The sequence below is a fragment of the Hylobates moloch genome, unplaced genomic scaffold, assembly GCF_009828535.3.
Source record: "Hylobates moloch isolate HMO894 unplaced genomic scaffold, HMol_V3 SCAFFOLD_86, whole genome shotgun sequence".
NCBI lineage: Eukaryota > Metazoa > Chordata > Mammalia > Primates > Hylobatidae > Hylobates > Hylobates moloch.
Genome location: NW_026652361.1, coordinates 3,320 through 22,105, shown reverse-complemented (window position 1 = coordinate 22,105; position 18,786 = coordinate 3,320). Strand labels below are relative to the sequence as shown.

The 18,786-nt window shown below is 44.6% G+C and overlaps 1 protein-coding gene across 4 annotated transcripts in view; it reads right to left on the bottom strand.

Moving 5' to 3' along the window:
- Window positions 1-6,866, bottom strand: part of LOC116463923 (transmembrane protein 254) — a 14,265-nt gene extending 7,399 nt beyond the window's left edge. Inside the window, exons 1-4 of one of the 4 annotated variants that reach the window (XM_058434927.1) lie at window positions 5,965-6,171; window positions 5,817-5,841; window positions 3,545-3,648; window positions 3,285-3,344 (exon numbers count right to left, since the gene is read on the bottom strand). In XM_058434927.1, the coding sequence (XP_058290910.1) occupies window positions 3,285-3,344; window positions 3,545-3,648; window positions 5,817-5,841; window positions 5,965-6,017 (242 nt within the window). In that variant the 5' untranslated portion in view covers window positions 6,018-6,171. Of the gene's footprint in view, window positions 1-3,280; window positions 3,345-3,544; window positions 3,649-5,816; window positions 5,842-5,964; window positions 6,172-6,315; window positions 6,478-6,713 lie in introns of those variants that run through there. The other 3 variants (XM_032147237.2, XM_032147236.2, XM_058434928.1) reach the window with 3 other exon arrangements.
- Window positions 6,867-18,786: the final 11,920 nt, after the last annotated feature.

The window sequence follows — 18,786 nt, the reverse complement described above, 5'->3', positions numbered from 1 at the left end:
GATCTCGGCTCACTGCAAGCTCCGCCTCCTGGGTTCACGCCATTCTCCTGCCTCAGCCTCCCGAGTAGCTGGGACTACAGGCGCCCGCCACCATGCCCGGCTAATTTTTTGTGTTTTTAGTAGAGATGGGGTTTCACCGTGTTAGCCAGGATTGTCTCGATCTCCTGACTTCGTGATCCACCCACCTTGGCCTCCCAAAGTGCTGGGATTACAGGCGTGAGCCACCGCATCTGGCTGACTAATGATACATTCTAACATGTTAGACCATAAAGAAATGATTTCAAGAATATAATAGTAACCTAACCTCCATGCCTGTTCTCCCTTTGCCCTTCAAAAAAAATTGTATATTAAATTTGAGGGCCGGGCACAGTGGCTCACATCTGTAATCCCAGCACTTTGGGAGACCGAGGTGGGCAGATTACGAGGTCAAGAGATCGAGACCATCCTGGCCAACATGGTGAAACTCCATCCCTACTAAATGCAAAAATTAGGCTTGGTGGCGGGCGCCTGTAATCTCAGCTACTCGGGAGGCTGAGGCAGGAGAATCGCTTGAACCAGGGAGAAAGAGGTTGCAGTGAGCCGAGATTGCACCACTGCACTCCAGCCTGGCGACAGAGTGAAACTCCATCTCAAAAAAGAAAAAAATAAATATAAATAAAAATACAAATTTTAGTATTTTGGTTTTCATCAGATATTCCAAATGCCAACAGCAAAATAGGTGTCAGGCACTCCTACATTCCAAGTTGAGGGGCTGGACCGGACACTTCCAATCCAAGATTCCACTGCGATGCTACAGAGGCCATTGGAAAGAGGTCCTAGTGGGCTGTGGCATTTCCCACAAGTCAAGCCCAGAGAATGGCATCAACAGAACCATTTGTAGAGCTTGACATGAGTCTCTGGAATTTGGGGAAGTGTTTAATACCTGATTCCAAAGAGTAAACACTGTTTGGCCTGCTTGCTGGGAGAGAAGGAAGCACTGCCACACTGAGAACTGCATGCATTTGTAGATTATCCCACTGGAAGGATACCGAAGTTGTTTACTGTGAGCCATACAGATCCTGGAGAAGGCACTGGACATGAGTAGGTTTAAAAGGGACCCTGTACTACAGACCCACTTGAAGGACGGAAGTGATCTCAATAAAAGGGTAATTCTCCCTAGAACACAGACTCTGAGGGTGAAACTGCAAGTGGCATGCTGGAGGGGGTGTCTGAATGAACCATCAAGGAAACTGCAGAAGGAGATCCCTGGTGATGAGCAGTGTCTCAAAAATCTACCACATCCCCTCTAAAGAGAAAGAGCCAATACTGCATATGCAATATACACAGTACCCAGCTGCCTGATCACAAGGCAGCAGCTGTTTATTGTTTTTTTTCATTTTTATTTTTTTTGAGACAGGGTCTTGCTCTGTCACCCAGGCTAGAGTGCAGTGGTGCGATCTCGGCTCACTGCAGCCTCTGCCTCCTGGGTTCAAGCAATTCTTGTGCCTCAGCCTCCTGAGAAGCTGGGACTGCAGGCACGCATCACCATGCCTGGCTTTTTTAGTATTTTTTGTATTTTTAGTAGAGATGGGGTTTTGTCATGTTGGCCAGGATGGTTTCAAACTCCTGGCCTCAGATGATCTGCCCACCTTGGCCTCCTAAAGTGCTAGGATTATAGGTGTGAGCCACTGCACCTGGCCAGCAGCAGCTATTTAAGGCTAAGCCTTCTTCTTCCTAACCATTCCCACTATCCCAAGGGACCACAAGCAGCGATTATTAGTGAATAGAGGAGAAGGTGAAGTGCAAGAGAAGATATCAACTGCACCCTTCTCCCCACTGCAGGATCCTGAGCCCCAGCTGGATGAAAACACATTTTGAATTAGAAGAAAGTTTATAGTTTTAACAAATAGACTGGGCTAGAATGGATAATATCAGATGATGACTGGAAATCCTATGATCTGCTTGAAATTCCATCCAGAGATATGGTGGAAGGTGGGGAACAATCTACAAAACAAATTTATTTGGAGGGGGTGAGAAAGAAATAATAAAGTTACTTTCTGCTCCTCTCCATAGAAAGTCTAGCTTGTGGCCAGGCACAGTGGCTCATGCCTATAATCCCAGCACTTTGGGAGGCCGAGGCAGGCGGATCACCTGAGAGGTCAGGAGTTCGGGACTAGCATGGCCAACATGGTGAAACCCCGTCTCTAACAAAAATACAAAAATTAGCTGGGCATGGTGGTGGGCTTCTGTAATCCTAGCTACTGGGGAAGCTGAGGCAGGAGAATCGCTTTAACCCAGGACACAGAGATTGCAGCGAGCCGAGATTGCAGCGAGCCAAGTTTGCACCACTGCACTCCAGCCTGGGTGACAAAGCAAGATTCCATCTCAAAAAAAAAAAAAAAAAAAAGTCTAGCTTATTTGTTTAATAAACAAGAAAACAGAGTAAGATAATTCTATTTAACATACTTAGCAGTCTCTGACATAGTAGTACCCAATCAATATTGATTATTTTTATTATTGAAACCTAGTAATAGCAATAGAGTATCTTATTTTCCACTTTTAGAATAGAAAAATAATAGAGGTGATAGTATATCTTGACCAGAAATTAATTCAATTAATTATTATCTTGACCAGAAATTAATGGGAAAGAAGCAATTTGGCATTTCCATAACCATGTTTTTCATTGTACCATACTTTCTGTATATGCTTATATAAAGTACAAATGTAATTTTTTCTTGTATTCTCACACAGTATTAACCTACACTAGCATCTGCTGAGTGGGGTCTGGTTTGGGGGCTTTTAACTAGCATTGCATCCTAGAATTATCTGTGGAGCTTTTAAAAAGAGCACATTCCTATCTCTGAGGCAAGACCTACCCAATCAGAATCTCTGGGTTTGGAAACCAGATGTGTGTATTTTGAAAAAGCTCCTCAGGTGGCTCAATTGTAAAACGAGGATTGTGAGTCATCGGCCTAGGTCAGTCACTTAGCTCTTTTGTAAACTAGAAGCCAGGCTCCTAGTCTTTAGGTCTAGTTGGGGCTACCCAGAAAATTTGTTAAAAAATAACAAAAGTCATCTGAATTAGATAACTAAGTAATTGGTTAACCAACATAAACAAAATGAATGCATTCATCAAACATTTACTGGGTACTTCCTCTGCACCGGGCTCAGTATCAGGCATGGGGATTCCCTCTACCCTGAGAATGTTCTCAGCCTATAAATGTGGGAATTATTTAAATGTGGCTACTCTCAATTTATATTAGCTACTAAGAGAAAGGCAACAAGCAGCTACTTCAAAGACTTACTTGCACAATACTATGGCATACAAGGACTCTCCCACATGAATCAGCCAGGCAAGCCAATACCTGAAACCAAAAAAAAAGTTAATCTTTTTTAAGGTGATAGTTATCTGCTGATGAAATCTAACACAGCAATCTCAAAAAGAAAAGTGCCTTAATGTGAACCGACACTACTCTTAGATATCAAAAGGCAGCTGCAGGCCTTTCAGGTTTCCTGTGAGACCAGAGCTCCAGTGTCCACAGTCCACTCGTGCAGCTCTCCTTACCCACTGCGCAGGAGGGTGTGATGGTGGTCCACCAAGTACTGAGTGAAGGGGCCCAGGGGCCCAAGGTTCTGATAAGGGATACTCTGAGGCCAGAAGACGACCCACTGAAAGAGAACCAGAGACACAGAATACCTATTAGGTCACTTAAAACCTGTTTTTTGTTTTTGTTTTTGAGAAAGGCTGTGAAACAATACAAAAATTACTACAGACTGAAGAAACTCTCAACAGTCATTTGGGCCTCCATTCTTGGCTTCTATTTTCTTTCTTTTTTTTTTTTGACAGGGTCTCATTCCGCTGCTGGGGCTGGAGTGCAGTGGCATGCTCATGACTCACTGCAGCCTCCACCATCTGGGCTCAATCTATCCTCCCACCTCAGCCTCCCAAGTAGATGGGACTGCACGTGTGTGCCACCATGCCCAGCTACTTTCAAAAATTGTATATAGAGATGGGGTCTCACTATGTTGCCCAGGATGGTCTCCAACTCCAGGGCTCAAGCAATTCTCCAACCTTGGCCTTCCAAAGTGCTGGGATTACAGGCATGACCCACTGTGCCAGGATGACTTCTATCTATTTTCTAAAAGCAACTCTACTGGGAGACTTATGCTGAGGAAAGTATGTGGTTATCAGACTCAGTGCCCATGGTGGATGACTCTTAGTCTTTTTTTCTTCCTTTTCTTCTTTTGTTTTATTTGTAGAGAAGGGATCTCGCTTTGTCACCCAGGCTTGAGTGTAGTGGCATGATCACGACTCACTGCACCCTTGACTTCCTGGGCTCAAGCGATCCTCCCAACTCAGCTTCCCCAAGTAGCTGGGAATACAGGCATGGCTACCACGACTGACTAATTTATTTATTTATTTATTTATTTTATTTATTTATTTTAGATGGAGTTTCACTCCGTTGCTCAGGCTGGAGTGCAGTGACACAATCTCGGCTCTCTGTAACCTCCGCCTCACGGGTTCAAACGATTCTCCTGCCTCAGCCTCCAGAGTAGCTGGGACTACAGGTGCATGCCACCACACCCAGCTAATTTTTGTATTTTTAGTACAGACGGAGTTTCACCATGTTGGCCAGGCTGGTCTCCAACTCCTGACATCAGGTGATCTGCCCTCCTGGGCTTCCCAAAGTGCTGGGATTACAGGTGTGAGCCACCGCCCATTAATTTTTTGTGCGTGTGTGTGTAGAGATGAGGTTTCGCCATGTTGCCCAGGATGGTCTCGAATGCCTGGGCTCAAGCGATTTGCCCGCCTGGGCCTCCCAAAGTGCTGGGATTACAGGGGTGAACCACCATGCCTGGCTGACTCCTATTAATACATTCCACCAAAACCATTATTTTATAAAAGATATTAGCAAATTTTGAGTTTCTGTGCTTTGGCTAGTTTCTTTACTGCAGAAACTGGCTCCAGCCAAACCTCTGTTTAATTTAGAATTCCTTTCTCGGCTTTCCTTTTTTGTACCACTAAAACTGAGAATGATCCACTGCATACAGATGGAAAATAAGTGAGATAAGGTCGTGACATTTTAATAGCAACTGCGTAATCACATAAGTTTTTCGTAATCTTAACTTTCAGCCTCTGTATTGTAACTTCTGTCAGCTAAGACTTTTCTGAGAATAACTGCCAACAGTTTCAAAATGTATTGTCCCATTCAAATCTTTGTCAAGAGCAGTACTACCTCTCTCACGATGTTGTTTCACATCTGAAATTTAAATAATGCACAAATGTCACTGCATCTTCCCAAACCAAAGGGAAAGGGGAGCATCTGCCAGCTCCACGAGATCCCAATTTGAAGTCCCCAAAGCTTTCCTCTAACTATATTCTAACTAGTCACAGACTCTAAATCGTAGAACAGAAATGCACCTTTGAAAATTTTCAGTTCAACACCTCCATTGTACATATGAGGAAATCAGGACATAGGTTGTCAGATTTGACACCAACAAACAACACTGTGGACATGGCAAATCTCCAATCTCCAGGATCTATTGATATATCCAAATAGCTTCGCCTTCCTTAAAAATTTTACCACCTTATAACTTGACGTCAGGAGTTCGAGGCCAGCCTCACCAATATGGTGAAACTCAATGTCTACTAAAAACACAAAAAAATAGCCGGGCGTAGTGTAATCCCAGCTACAGGTAAAGACATGAGAATCGCTTGAACCTGGGAAGCAGAGGTTGCAGTGAGCCGAGATCGCGCCACTGCACTCCAGCCTGGATGACAGAGCGAGACTCCGTCTCAAAAAAACACAAAATTACCATCTTAGCCCCCAACCTACTTTTCCACGCATCTTTCTCGTTATCCTTTAAACAGATTATTAGCCAAACAAACGTCGCTCTTTTTCTAGGTACAGCTTTCTTCTTGCTTCCACACTTATGTCATAACAGTTACAGCCTCTTTATCCTCCCTTACCACTTAAATCCTACCCATCATTTAGGTTTATCCCCGTTTTCCAAACAATTCCTGTTGGCTCAAACATTCTGCTTCGGAAGCCCTATTCTGACGTGGCAGGCCTATGGCAGTCTGTTAACTTGACTTCCCGCTTCGTGAGAGGCTTAAGCTCGGATAACCCCTTAGTAAACGTGCAGAGGTGAGGACCCAAAGACAGGAACACTAGAAAGCAGAAACTATCCTAAGAGCCCACCGAATTTCCGCTTACACGAGTAACCTAGACAACCGTCAGATGCGCCTGCGCACAGGCCTCGTTCCCACAGCTCCCCTCGCCCTACGAGGGCCCGGCGGGCCAAAACAGACGCCCGCCCCGCCCCACGCCTCACCGCGAAGTAGCCCAGCCCCAGGACTGTGACCAGAGAGGGCAAGGGTCTTGCTGGACGGAAATAGGCGGTAGCCGCATTGCTGGCCTCCGACTTCACCATCCTCTTGAAAAACCCAGACACAGAGCTGGCTGGGAGCTCCCCAGCCGTCCCCGCCCCCATATAAGAAAAGCCTGGCTAGCCGGTTTCTCAGGGCCCTGGGTGCCGGCCCAAGCCCCTGGCGGACCAGTATGCCTGTTCTCATTCCGGAGTCTGGTTCCCTCCCCTCCGCTCCCAGCACGCGGGATTTGGGATTGTGCTTGTACGACTTCCCCCGGGCCCCTGCCTGTGGGCCCAGGTCCTGGGGTGAACCGAGCGCTCCCTCCTTCGTCAGACCGTAGCCCTCCAGCGGCTGCCCTTACTGTGTAGTAGCCAAAGCTGAGGGTGATGACCGTGAACCAGAACAGACTGCCTCGCTGAAAGTAGGCCGCGCCGGCTGCCGTCGCCATGGCTGCAGCACCTCCCCGGGAGCGCGCTTCAGGACACCGTCGAGCGCGAGCGCGGAGGCAGGGCCAGGGCGGGCCCGCGCTCCCTCGCCATCCCCGCAGGGAGAAGATGGTGCAGGTTGGGAAGTCCCTGAGAGCGAGTGTCCCTGTCTGGCCCCAGTACAGGGACCTTGGAATCACACCAGGGCTCAGGTCTGGAGGGCTGGTCATCATCTTGTAGGGCAGACACTCCTCTGTCACTTTTCTGGGTTTAAGATAAAGATGTTCCGGCTGGCGCGGTGGCGTGTCCCTGGAATCTCAGCACGTTGGGAGGCTGAGGCAGAAGGATCCCTGGAGCCCAGGAGTTTGAGACCAGCCCGGGTAACATAGCTAGACTCTGTCTCGAATGAGTGAATGAATGAGGTGTTGGAATAAATTCCAGCAATGAATGAATGAGGTGTTGGAATAAGTTCCAGCATTTTGGGAGGCCGAGGCGGGCGGATCACTTGAGGTCAGGAGTTTGAGACCAGCGTGGTCAACATGGTGAAACCCCGTCTCTACTAAAATACAAAAAATTAGCTGGGGGTGGTGGCACGTGTCTATAGTCCCAACTACTTGGGAGGCTGAGGCACGAGAATTTCTTGAGCCCCGGAGGCGGAGGTTGCAGTGAGCCGAGATCCAATCACTGCACTTCAGCTTGGGCTAGAGTGAGACTCCGTCAAAAAAAAAAAAAAAAAAAAAATTTACTATACTATAGCTGCTATTTATTGAACACCTACTATGTTCAAGGCATTGTTCTAAGTACTATACAATAATTAACTCATTTAATTCTTAAAACAATCCTAGGCAGTGAACTATTGTCCTTATTTCAAAGAAGAAGAAACAGCACAGGGTCCTGTCATGCCCACCTGAGTGAGGAATACTGGAAACCAATTGGCAGCTGAGTGTTCCAGTTCCAGAGAGGGCACTCTGGAACCAGCCAAGGTTCTCTTTCCTCATTTTTTACATGAGTATCTTGGGATATAAAGTCTTAAAGAATGAATTTCAGAATATATGAGGAAATCCATTTCCCAGGTAGACCACAGTGCCCTTGAATATGAAGATTAACAGTAACAATTGTAACAATTGGTGTTTTCTTAGTCCTTGTGGTCCTTGATCACACCACCCTCTTTGTTCTTCTCCTCCCTCTGAATAACTCCTTGTTTTCTCAGCTTTCCTTTTATTTCTTCTCTCCTAGAATAAGTCTTTGCTTCTTATCTTCTTTGTGTTTTCAGTACCTATCAGATTCAATTTTCACCTTCAGATGATTAAAACAATCTCTTCAGCCCTCACCTCTTTCCAGCTGGTCACCTTTACCAAAGATTACTCACACCTCAAAGACAAGAAGTCCATTATCATTATCCACAGAGTCCATCCTCACCAAGGCTACCCTGTCTATGTTTTTTTTTTTTTTTTTTTTTTTTGAGATGGAGTTTCACTCTTGTTGCCCAGGCTGGAGTGCAGTGTTGCAATCTCAGCTCACTGCAACCTCTGCCTCCCCAGTTCAAGTGATTCCCCTGTCTCAGCCTCCTGAGTAGCTTGGATTACAGGTGTGCACCACCATGCCTGGCTAATTGTAGAAACGAGGTTTCGCCATGTTGTCCAGGCTGGTCTCGAACTCCTGACCTCAGGTGATCTGCCTGCCTCGGCCTCCCAAAGTGCTGGGATTACAGGCATGAGTCACCTCGCCCAGCCTACTCTGTCTATGTGAACAGCAGTTTCCTTCTACCTTGTACCCAGATTCCTTGCTTTGACTTCCCCCATATGATATAAAGATTGCAGACTAATCAGCTGTCAAGAGTTCTACTGATTGGGTAATACAATATCTAATCCTTCTAGATTAAATCATGGCTTCATCTCCACTGTCTCAATGAGTCAGTCACTGCTTTCTACTTCCTGCCACTTCAGCCCACATGCAGTCCCTTTATTGAATCTGTCTGACAAATGACAGGATCATCTTTTTCAAGTACAGTTCTGATCAAGCGTTTACCATACCAAAACTTTTTTTTTTTTTTTGAGACGGAGGCTCACTCTATTGCTCAGATTGTAGTGCAGTCTCAGCTCACTGCAACCTTGGCCTTCTGGGTTCAAGTGATTCTCCTGCCACACTTTCTCTAGTAGCTGGGACTACAGTCGCACGCCACCACGCCCAGCTAATTTTTTGTATTTTTATTAGAGATGGGGTTTCCCCATGTTGACCAGGCTGGTCTGAAACTCCTGCCCTCAGGTGATCCACCCGCCTTGGCTTCCCCAAGTGCTGGGATTACAGGTGTGAGCCACCATACCCAGCCTACCCTACCAAAAGTTTTCAAGAACTTCCCCAATTTTAGGCTGCTGTTTTTCAGTATTTCTATTTAGGTATTAAATATGCAACGAGGGAGACATTGGAGAAATAATTCATGCTACAATAAATGTTGGAGAGGCAAAATGGCTTCAGTCAACAGACTACAGGGAGCTAGGTTTTAGTTTCATGTGTTCTACAACCCTGCTTGGAGCCCAGCCTGTTACTTAGTGTCTTGTGTCTTCCAACTCCACACTTTTTTTTTTTTTTAATAGAGACAGGGTTTCACTGTGTTGCCCAGGCAGATCTCAAACTCCCAGCCTTAAGTAATCCTTCCACCTCAGCCTCCCAAAGTGCTGGGATTATAGTTAGAGGCTGTACCTGGCCACCAACAGCCCAACACTAAACGTCTTACTGTTAGCTCCTCATGCACAGATAAGGAATCCAGAAGACAGTACCAGAAGATCTTTGTTCAGATGTGAGTAGTTTATGTAAATTCATGAAGAACCTACAGTCAACTGGATGTTCAGAAGGCATTCCTTTCTTCATTACAGTCACCCTTCACACATGGCGGGGTGACTGAATTCTCTAACGTCCAGGCACCCTACACTGCTGTCCCATCTGAATTGGCAGAGAAGTATCTCATCCCTAGACATTTTTATCCCCCCACTAATCTAGATGGATTAGTGACCTAAGTATGAAAAATAATGAAGAAGGTCTGGGAGAATAGTTTTACAACTTTTGAGGGAGGGGAAGGAAACCTTTTAGTATGTTATTAAAATTAAAAGCCATAGAAGGAAAGAAAACTTAACTGCATCCAGATGAAAAGCTTCATTCATGTGAATGACACTGTAAATAAAGTTGGAATACCTGGAAGAAGGTATTCTCCAATATATGTAATTGACAAATGATTAAAGGATATGAATTGGGCATCTTCAAAAAAGAAAACTTGAGACCAAGAAAAATGAAAGGATGGTTCAATCTTAACGGCCCTATGGGATACGCAAAATAAAGCAAAAATAACATTGTTTTTCCTCATAAGATTGGCCTACTAGATATCAAGACACACTGTAAATAGCTATAATAATGTAAAACATTTGACACTTGACATGCAGAAATCAACAAATGGATCAATGAAAAAATAATGCCAACTCCAGACATGGATCTGGTATATACATATCTAAGTGTTTATTTTATAATAAAGGTAACATTGCAAATTAAGGAAGGAATAATGGATTATTCAGTAAATTATTTTGGGGCAATTAGTTATCTATTCCAGAAAAAATAAATAATACTGTCCACTCCCAAACACAAATACACAAATAATGCAGTATCGAGAGATACAGAGGTATTAATAAGTAGTCCTCCTTGGGGAGTTATGATGAGGTAGCTATAGGATGGACAAGTGCTGAGATACAGCAAAAAACTCCCACACCTTCCCAGGATTATCGGATGGGGGAAGGGCGACCTAAACAAATTTACAGAAATTTGAATAGAATATTTCGTGTCCACAGAATTAGGAGAAATTTTTTGTTGCTAGAAAAGAACAATATGAAGAAATTGAGTGAAGGAAGTTGAGGCTGCAAAGACAGGTGGAGTCCTGATCATGAATAGCATTTGGTATCAAACTGAGGGGTTTTGATTTGATCCCTTAGCCAAGGTGAGTCAGTGAAATTCTGTTGGGTTTTATTTAATTAGTGTATTTATTATTTGTAGAGACGGGGTCTCCCTATGTTGCCCAGCTGGTCTTGAACTCCTGGGCTCGAGTGATCCTCCTGCCTCAGCCTCCCAAACTGCTGGGAATACAGGTCAGGCTTGGGCCACCAGGCTGAGCTAATTATTATGATTATTATTATTGTTGTTAATAGAGATAGGGTCTCGCTATGTAGCCCAGGCTGGTTTTGAACTCCTGAGCTCAAGCTATCCTCCCACCTTGGCCTCCCAAAATGCTGGGATTACAGGCATGAGCAACCATACCTGGTCTGTTTGTTTTAATTAGTGTAGTGAACATATCTTGTGTACATTGGATGGAGGTAAAATTGGAAACAAGGAAGGAGGAGAAGAAGAAAAATTATTGAAACACTATAATGAGAATGGAGAAGGAAAATGCTACATTTTTTAGGTAGGGAAACCAAGGAATCATTCATTCAGTCAAGAAATATTTCTGAAGACCTGCTGGGCGCGGTGGCTCACGCCTGTAATCCCAGGACTTTGGTAGGCTGAGGCGGACGGATCATGAGGTCAAGAGATGGACACCATCCTGGCTAACATGGTGAAACCCCGTCTCTACTAAAAATACAAAAATTAGCTGGGTGTGGTGGCACATGCCTGTAGTCCCAGCTACTCAGGAGGCTGAGGTGGGAGAATCACTTGAACCCAGGAGGCACAGGTTGCAGTGAGCCAAGATTGCACCACTGCACTCCAGCCTGGTGACAGAGCAAGACTCCATCTCAAAAATTAAAATAAAATAAAATAAATAAAATAAAATAAAAAATAAATAACATAACATAAAATAAAATAAAAAATAAATAAATAAATAAATTTCTGAAGACCAGTGTAGTGTCAGTTACGGTGCTAGGCTCTGGAAATACGAATGTAAACCAAAAATAATATTCTAAGGCCCCCCCAACTATCTGAATGGACTTTCTCCTCAGCCAGGGCTCTTTTAAAATGTAATCTGAGAGACTGGTTCAGGCCATGACTGAAAGTGGGAGTCAGACATACCTCATTATACCTTTCTGGCATTGACATCAACATAGACTGTAAGTCTGATAAGAAACATTTTACAACCTGTTCTCTCTGAAGCCTACTACCTGAAAGCTTCCTCTGCAAATAAGAACTTGAGTCTCCACGATCCTTAACCCAGATATTCCTTTCTGTTGATCCCAGGTCTTTAGATAAACTCAACCAATTGTCAACCAGGGCTGAGTGTGGTGGCTTATGTCTGTAATCCCAGCAGTTTGAGTGGCCAAGGTGGACAGATCTCTTGAAACCGGGAGTTCGAGGCCAGCCTGGCCAACATGGTGAAACCCCATCTCTACTAAAAATGTAAAAATTAGCCAGGCGTGCTGGTGCATGCCTGTAGTCCCAGCTACTTGGAAGCCTGAGGTGGGAGGATCACTTGAATCTGGGAGGGAGAGGTTGCAGTGAGTTAAGATCATGCCACTGCACTCCAGCCTGGGCGACAGAGTGAGTTCCTGTCTCTAAATAAATAAATAAATAAAAATAAAAAATACAATAACAACTGTCAACCAGGAAATTAAAAATCTACCTAGATTTTTTAAAAAAGAATAATCTTTGGCTGGGCACGCTGGCTCATGCCTGTAATGCCAGCACTATGGGAGGCCAAGGCAGGCGGATCACGAGGTCAGGAGATCGAGACCATCCTGGCTAATGTGGTGAAACTCCGTCTCTACTAAAAATACCAAAATTACCCGGGCATGGTGGCGGGCACCTGTAGTCCCAGCTACTTGGGAGGCTGAGGCGGGAGAATGGCGTGAACCCAGGAGGTGGAGCTTGCAGTGAGCTGAGATCACACCGCTGTACTCCAGCCTGGGGGACAGAGCGAGCCTCCATCTCAAAAAAAAAAACAAACAACAAAAAACAAATAATCCTCTTTTGTACAATTTTTGATAAATAAGATATGGAATGAGAAACTGAACTGTTGCTTTCGTAGGTAAATGAGAGTCTGAGTTTCCTTAGCTCCAAAGAGAAAGGGCATTTTGCTCCTCCCAGCTGAAAGGCACGCCTGGGTGACCAGGGGCCTTGTGGGAGTGTCTGTGGGGTTCACCCACCCATCATGACATGTAGCGCAGCAGTCCTACAGGGAACTCCCAACAAAATTAGTTTTAAAAAGGCTCATCCAGGAAGCACGTATGGGAGCTCCAGGTTTTGAGCCCTCTGGGAGGTGCTAGATCTTCAGGGAGAGAAATTGAGACACATCAGAGGGCAATGATGACTCAGTGGTGACACTGTGGAGTCCTGCCTGCAACCAGCACGTTTCCACCCACTCCACAAAAGCCCTAGGCCACAGCTCAGTTCCTCCTTTAAAAAATATTGAGAAACAAATAATCTAAGAATGAAGAGAAAACAAGGAGAATGACCCCCTTTGAACACTCTGTCAGTATTAGGGTAGCTCTACTTACTAGAGTTTATGTGAAATTGAAGTGTTATGGTGTTTGTGCACATTTACATTAAGGAAAAAGAGCCCTAAGGTTGACCTGCAAACTGTAGAGTTCCTAAGTTCTCCTTTTCTTTCTTTTCTTTTCTGTCTGACTTACATCTGCTGTTACTTTTCTACTGAGATTAAAAACCACTGATTTTTTTTTTTTTTTTTGAGATGGAGTCTCACTCCATCATGCAGGCTAGAGTGCAGTGGCACAGTCTCAGCTTACTGCAACCTCTGCCTCCTGGGTTTAAGTGATTCTCCTCCCTCAGCCTCCCAAGTAGCTGGGATTACAGGCATCTGCCACCATGCCTAGCTATTTTTTCTATTTTTATTAGAGACAGGGTTTTGCCATGTTGGCCAGGCTTGTCTCAAACTCCTGACCTCAGGTGGTCCACCCGCCTTGGCCTCCCAAAGTGCTGGGATTACAGGCATGAGTCACAGTGCCTGGCCTAAAACCACTTTTTGATCTAAACTTTTTATTTTTTTCAACCCAGTGCATTTGTATTTATCTCATGACTAAAGTTCAGAAGTAAAAGCTATGGGATTTTTTGTGTGTATGTGTGTATATGTGTGTGTGTATATATTTAAAAGGCTTTTATAATAGATTTATATAATTTTAATTGGTAATTAAATTCATTTTAACTTCACTCTAGCACACCTGACTTTTCCTCTTGAGATTTTGCTAATTGATTTTTCACTTAAGAGTTGTTTCCTTTAACATGCAAATTAAGTACTATTTAGCTAAAACTGCCTAGGGTAATAAAATGGGTTATCAAGAATTTAAAAGTCTAAGAAAAAAAAATAGGTCTTATGAATCTGTAAGATGTATTTCTATTGGTATGCCTAATATGTCTATGTATTTATGTGTTGTGTATATAATATTTTACTACTAAAAAGATATAAAAGAGCTTGCATTAAGTGGTTTAAAGAAAAATGAAAGTGCTTAAATCAAATACTTTATCAAAGAAAAAAAAAAGACTAGTCAAATGTTTTTCAAGTTCATGTGAGATGGGATAATTCCCTTGACCCCTTTCATGGGTGGGAACTGGAACTGGAGTGGCTGATTTCATTCAGCCTGCCGCTGTCCACTCCTTGCAAGAGGGATCCTGCCTGCAAGTGAGTGCAGGAACTGGAGCAAACAAACACTGGAACTGGATAGTTGCTCCTCTCTGGCAGGAGCAGGCTCTGTGTCAGCCCCGCAGCAGTGTCCAAGTTTATTACAATTAGTGCTCTTTCAGCTCTGCTGTCTGGAGATGGCCAAGTGCCAACTAGCTCAGTAGAGGGTCAGGGTGGCAGCAACTGTCCTCTTGGCACTTGGGTTCTTGTCTGACATCCAGGAAGGATCAGGTCACACAAATGGATTGAAGGGTAGTGTATAAGGAGGATTTTACTGGGCAATGGAAGTGGCTCGCAGCAGGATGGGGAGTTGGAAAGGGGATGGTGTGGGAAGAAGGTGATCTTTCCCTGAAGCCTGGCCGTCTCTGGCTGGGCCCCTCTCTGAAGCCACACTGTCTGAAGTTTGTCATGTCTATCCATAGTCTCAAATGTTCAGTTGCTTCTCTGCTTGCCACTCAGCCGCTTGTATTCCCACCACTCAGCTGCTTGTGTTGCTCTGCCACTCTGCCAGTTGAAGTCTTTTTTTTCTTTTCTTTTTCTTTTTTTCTCTCCTGTTTTGTTTGTTTCTTATTTTTTCTTTAGCAACTGAAGTCTTTGTATGGGCAGAGGATAGGGGTGTGGCAGGCCAAAAAGGCAATATTTGGGTGGAAAAACAGGGTCAGCTGTTTTTCCCCAACCGTGCCCGGCCTAAGCTTGCACTTTTAAAAGATGAAAGTCAGGCCTAGCATGGTGGCTCATGCCTGTAATCCCAGCACTTTGGGAGGCCGAGGTGGGTGGATCACCTGAGGTTAGGAGTTTGAGACCAGCCTGGCCAACATGGGGAAACCCCATCTCTACAAAAATACAACAATTAGCTGGGAGTGGTGGTAGATGCCTGTAATCCCCTGTAATCCCAGCTATTCAGGAGGCTGAGGCAGGAGAATCGCTTGAACCTGGGAGGCAGAGGTTGCAGTGAGCTGAGATGGTGCCACTGCACTCCAGCCTGGGTGACAGAGCGAGACTCCATCTCAAAAAAAAAAAAAAAAGCTTCATAAAGTAAAAACGTTTCAAGGGAAATATAAACCAATGCTTTCCTGCAAATAAGTAGAAAATCCAAATAAAGTAAATAACCAGGATAGAAATAGAAAGAGTGGTTGATTTTTTTTTTTTTTTTAAGAGACAGGGTCTCACTCCCTTGCCCAGGCTGGATTGCAGTGGTGCAATCATGGCTCACTGCAGCATCAACTCTCTGGGCTTAAGTGATCCCACCTCAGCCTCCTGAGTGGTTGGGACCACAGGCCATGATGCCTGGCTAATTTTTTTTTTAATGTAGAGATGAGGTTTTGCCATATGGCCTAGCCTGGGCTCAAACTCCTGGGTTCAAGCAATCCTCCCGCCTCAGCCTCCCAAAGTGCTGGGATTACAGCATGAGCCATTTCTCCTGGGCTTGGTCAAATATTTAAGTAAACATTCTTATACTGTTCATTTATTTATATTTCCAACTTTGCGACAATTGAGTTGCTTATGGTCAGAACTGCTTTTTAATTATTTTTTATCCTTTCTACTTGTCAGAGGGATAGATTCCTAAAAGGAAGTTCATAGATAATGGCTGATCAAATTACACTGAATTGAACTGACCTGCATGTGCTTAAAGAAAGTGCCCATGATGTGATCAGGAAGCAAGCATGGTTGAGGGGAGGGCCGCAGGAGGCTGTGTCATGAGAGAGTGAGCTCTTGTCTTTTGGTTGGGTCCTCATGAGATCTACCTCCTAATGGCTCTATAACATCTGACTTATAGAGTTGCAAGTTGACTTATAAGGTGCAAGTTGACTCTTGCACCTTATCTTTTGGTAAAATATGTATAACTATGTTGTGATGGTGTTGTGAGAAGAAAATGAGTATATCTGGAGGTGCCAGGTTCATTGTGCATGGTCGCAATTTTATTTATTTGTTTATTATTTATTTATTTTGAGATGGAGTCTCACTCTGTTGCCCAGGCTGGAGTGCAGTGGCACAATCTCAGCCCACTGCAGCTTCTGCCTCCTGGGTTCAAGGGATTATCCCTCAGCCTCCTGAGTAGCTGAGATTATGGGCGTGCACCACGATGCCCAGCTAATTTTTGTATTTTTAGTAGAGATGGGGTTTCCCCATGTTGGCCAGGCTGGTCTCGAACTCCAGATGATCCACCCACCTCAGCCTCCCAAAGTGCTAGGATTACAGGCGTGAGCCACCACGCCTGGCCCACAACTTTGTTTTAAGCAGTCATTATAGGTGTGGATCAGAGATCTTTCTAGCTTTAAGTGTTATTAACCTAAAGCAATTCTGAACTTGCAGACAGAGGGGTTCCAGGAGGGATCAAATATTAAAAGGCCCCCAGACATCCTTACCTGCATGGTAGGGGTCTAGGTGCCCTACCACAACCAGAGCTTATTAGGATGGAGATGCTAAAACAGTGTTGATCATTTCTCCCTCCCCTAAATCCCTAAGGATTAGGGTTGGCATGTATAATTATCCTCTCTTTATGGAAGAGGGGAAAAAAATGAAGACTAGAGGTGTCAAATGGAATGCTTAGAGTCACACATAAAATGCCTTCTCCAAGTTATTACAAACTCTTGCTTGTTCTTTTTTTTTTAGACTCTTTCACCCATGCCAGAGTGTGCAGTGGCACAATCTCGGCTCACTGCTACCTCGTCCTCCTGGGTTCAAGCAATTCTCCTGCCTCAGCCACCCAAGTAGCTGGGATTGCAGGCACACACCACTATGCCCAGCTAATTTTTGTTTGTGTTTTTTTTCAGTGGAGATGGGGTTTCACCAGTTGGCCAGGCTGGTCTTGAACTCCCGACCTTGTGATCTGCCCACTTCGGCCTCCAAAAGAGCTGGGATTACAGGTGTGAGCCACTGTGCCCAGCCAACTCTTGTTTGTTCTATCCATAGCCTTTGAATACAGTGAATTTAAGAGTATAATTTAGAGTATATTGAATCGTAAGTTTATCCAGGTAGGTCAGCTTGAGTAAAATAAATAAGTTAGGGAAAGGCTGGAATTCTGTTCTTTCCAAATGCGGAGGATCACTAGCAGGTTGGTGGGAGATTTTGAAAGGTCCAGGTTTGCATGTACAAAAGGGCCACTGCAACTATGGGGCAGTTGAGATTTTGGGATTGTGCACAATTTATAACCTCCATAATGTGCAGCCCCACAAAGGATTGCCTTCATTATTTGTGTCTTATTCAAGTCAGGAAACAAGTCAGTGATCATCCTGAGACTAAGCTTAACTGTAAAATTCTCCTACATTGTGGAAATGCATTGTACAATATAACTTAAGAAACAGATTGAATTAACAAACTGTTCTTTCTCTTTAGAACTGGTTTCAAAATAAAAGAGCCAGACCACCACCTAGAGAGAGACACAAAATGTTCGCTGCCAGGAAACTGCGTGATTCCTCTGCCGAAGGCCACCCATTTACAAGAATCCAGGAAAAGCAGGTGGAATCTCCCAGTGATAACCCTGAGCAGAACTTCTTGTACCCAGGAAGTTCTACTGGGTGGAGCTGGCCACTCTTCACTGGAGACACAGGGGATTCCCAATTAACATGATGGCTCAAATAACTCTGTAGCCTTATGGATTAAAAGGAAACTAAGCTGTGATTTGGAGTATCCGGGTGACACAGAAAATGGCCCTTGTCGATGTAGATCAGCATTATTTCCTCATCCTTCTGCATCTCCTCCTCAGTATTCTGAAAGGGACAAGCCTGAGATGGGGGAAAGCCAGCATGCAAGGCCCTCCCCTTTGTGCTGTGTTCATGGTGTGCAGGGAGAGAGGCAGCAGCAGGAGGAACAGAAAGGTTATTTTCTTTACTGACTCTTTTAAGGACATCAGCAGAATGGTTGGGAATGTCATCATGTGCAGCCTTAGCCTCAGAATTACCAGGAGAAGCTGGTCTTCCAGGATCAGGTTCTAATGTATATCAGTCACAGGATTTAGGGAAGCAGGTACTTTCCCTTCAGTCCCAGCAGCATGGCTGATGTTCCCAAGTAACGGAGCGTCCCTGTGCTCTCAGTTGTGGCACACACCTTTGCAAATAGTGATCAGATCTCCACAAATGCCTCTTGGGCAAGATATGCAGCAACATAGCTGGCTGCAGAGCAACCCAGGTCCCAAATCCAGCAGCTCTGGGATGAGAAGTCTGCAAGTTTTTACTGCTGGGATCAGGACTGTGTTTCTAGGAAATGGTGCTAGGCTTCAGACAGCATCATCCACAGGTCATCCCACACCATCCACACAGAAGCCCAAGGAAAAAGGCTCTGCAGAGCTTGCACATAAAGATGCTGAACTCAGGAAGGCTCTGCGAGCTTGCTGGTCTCTTCTGGTAGGGCAGCAGTGTCCTGAGAAGGTAGAGCTAGAGTGTGGAGAACAAAACTAACAAACACCA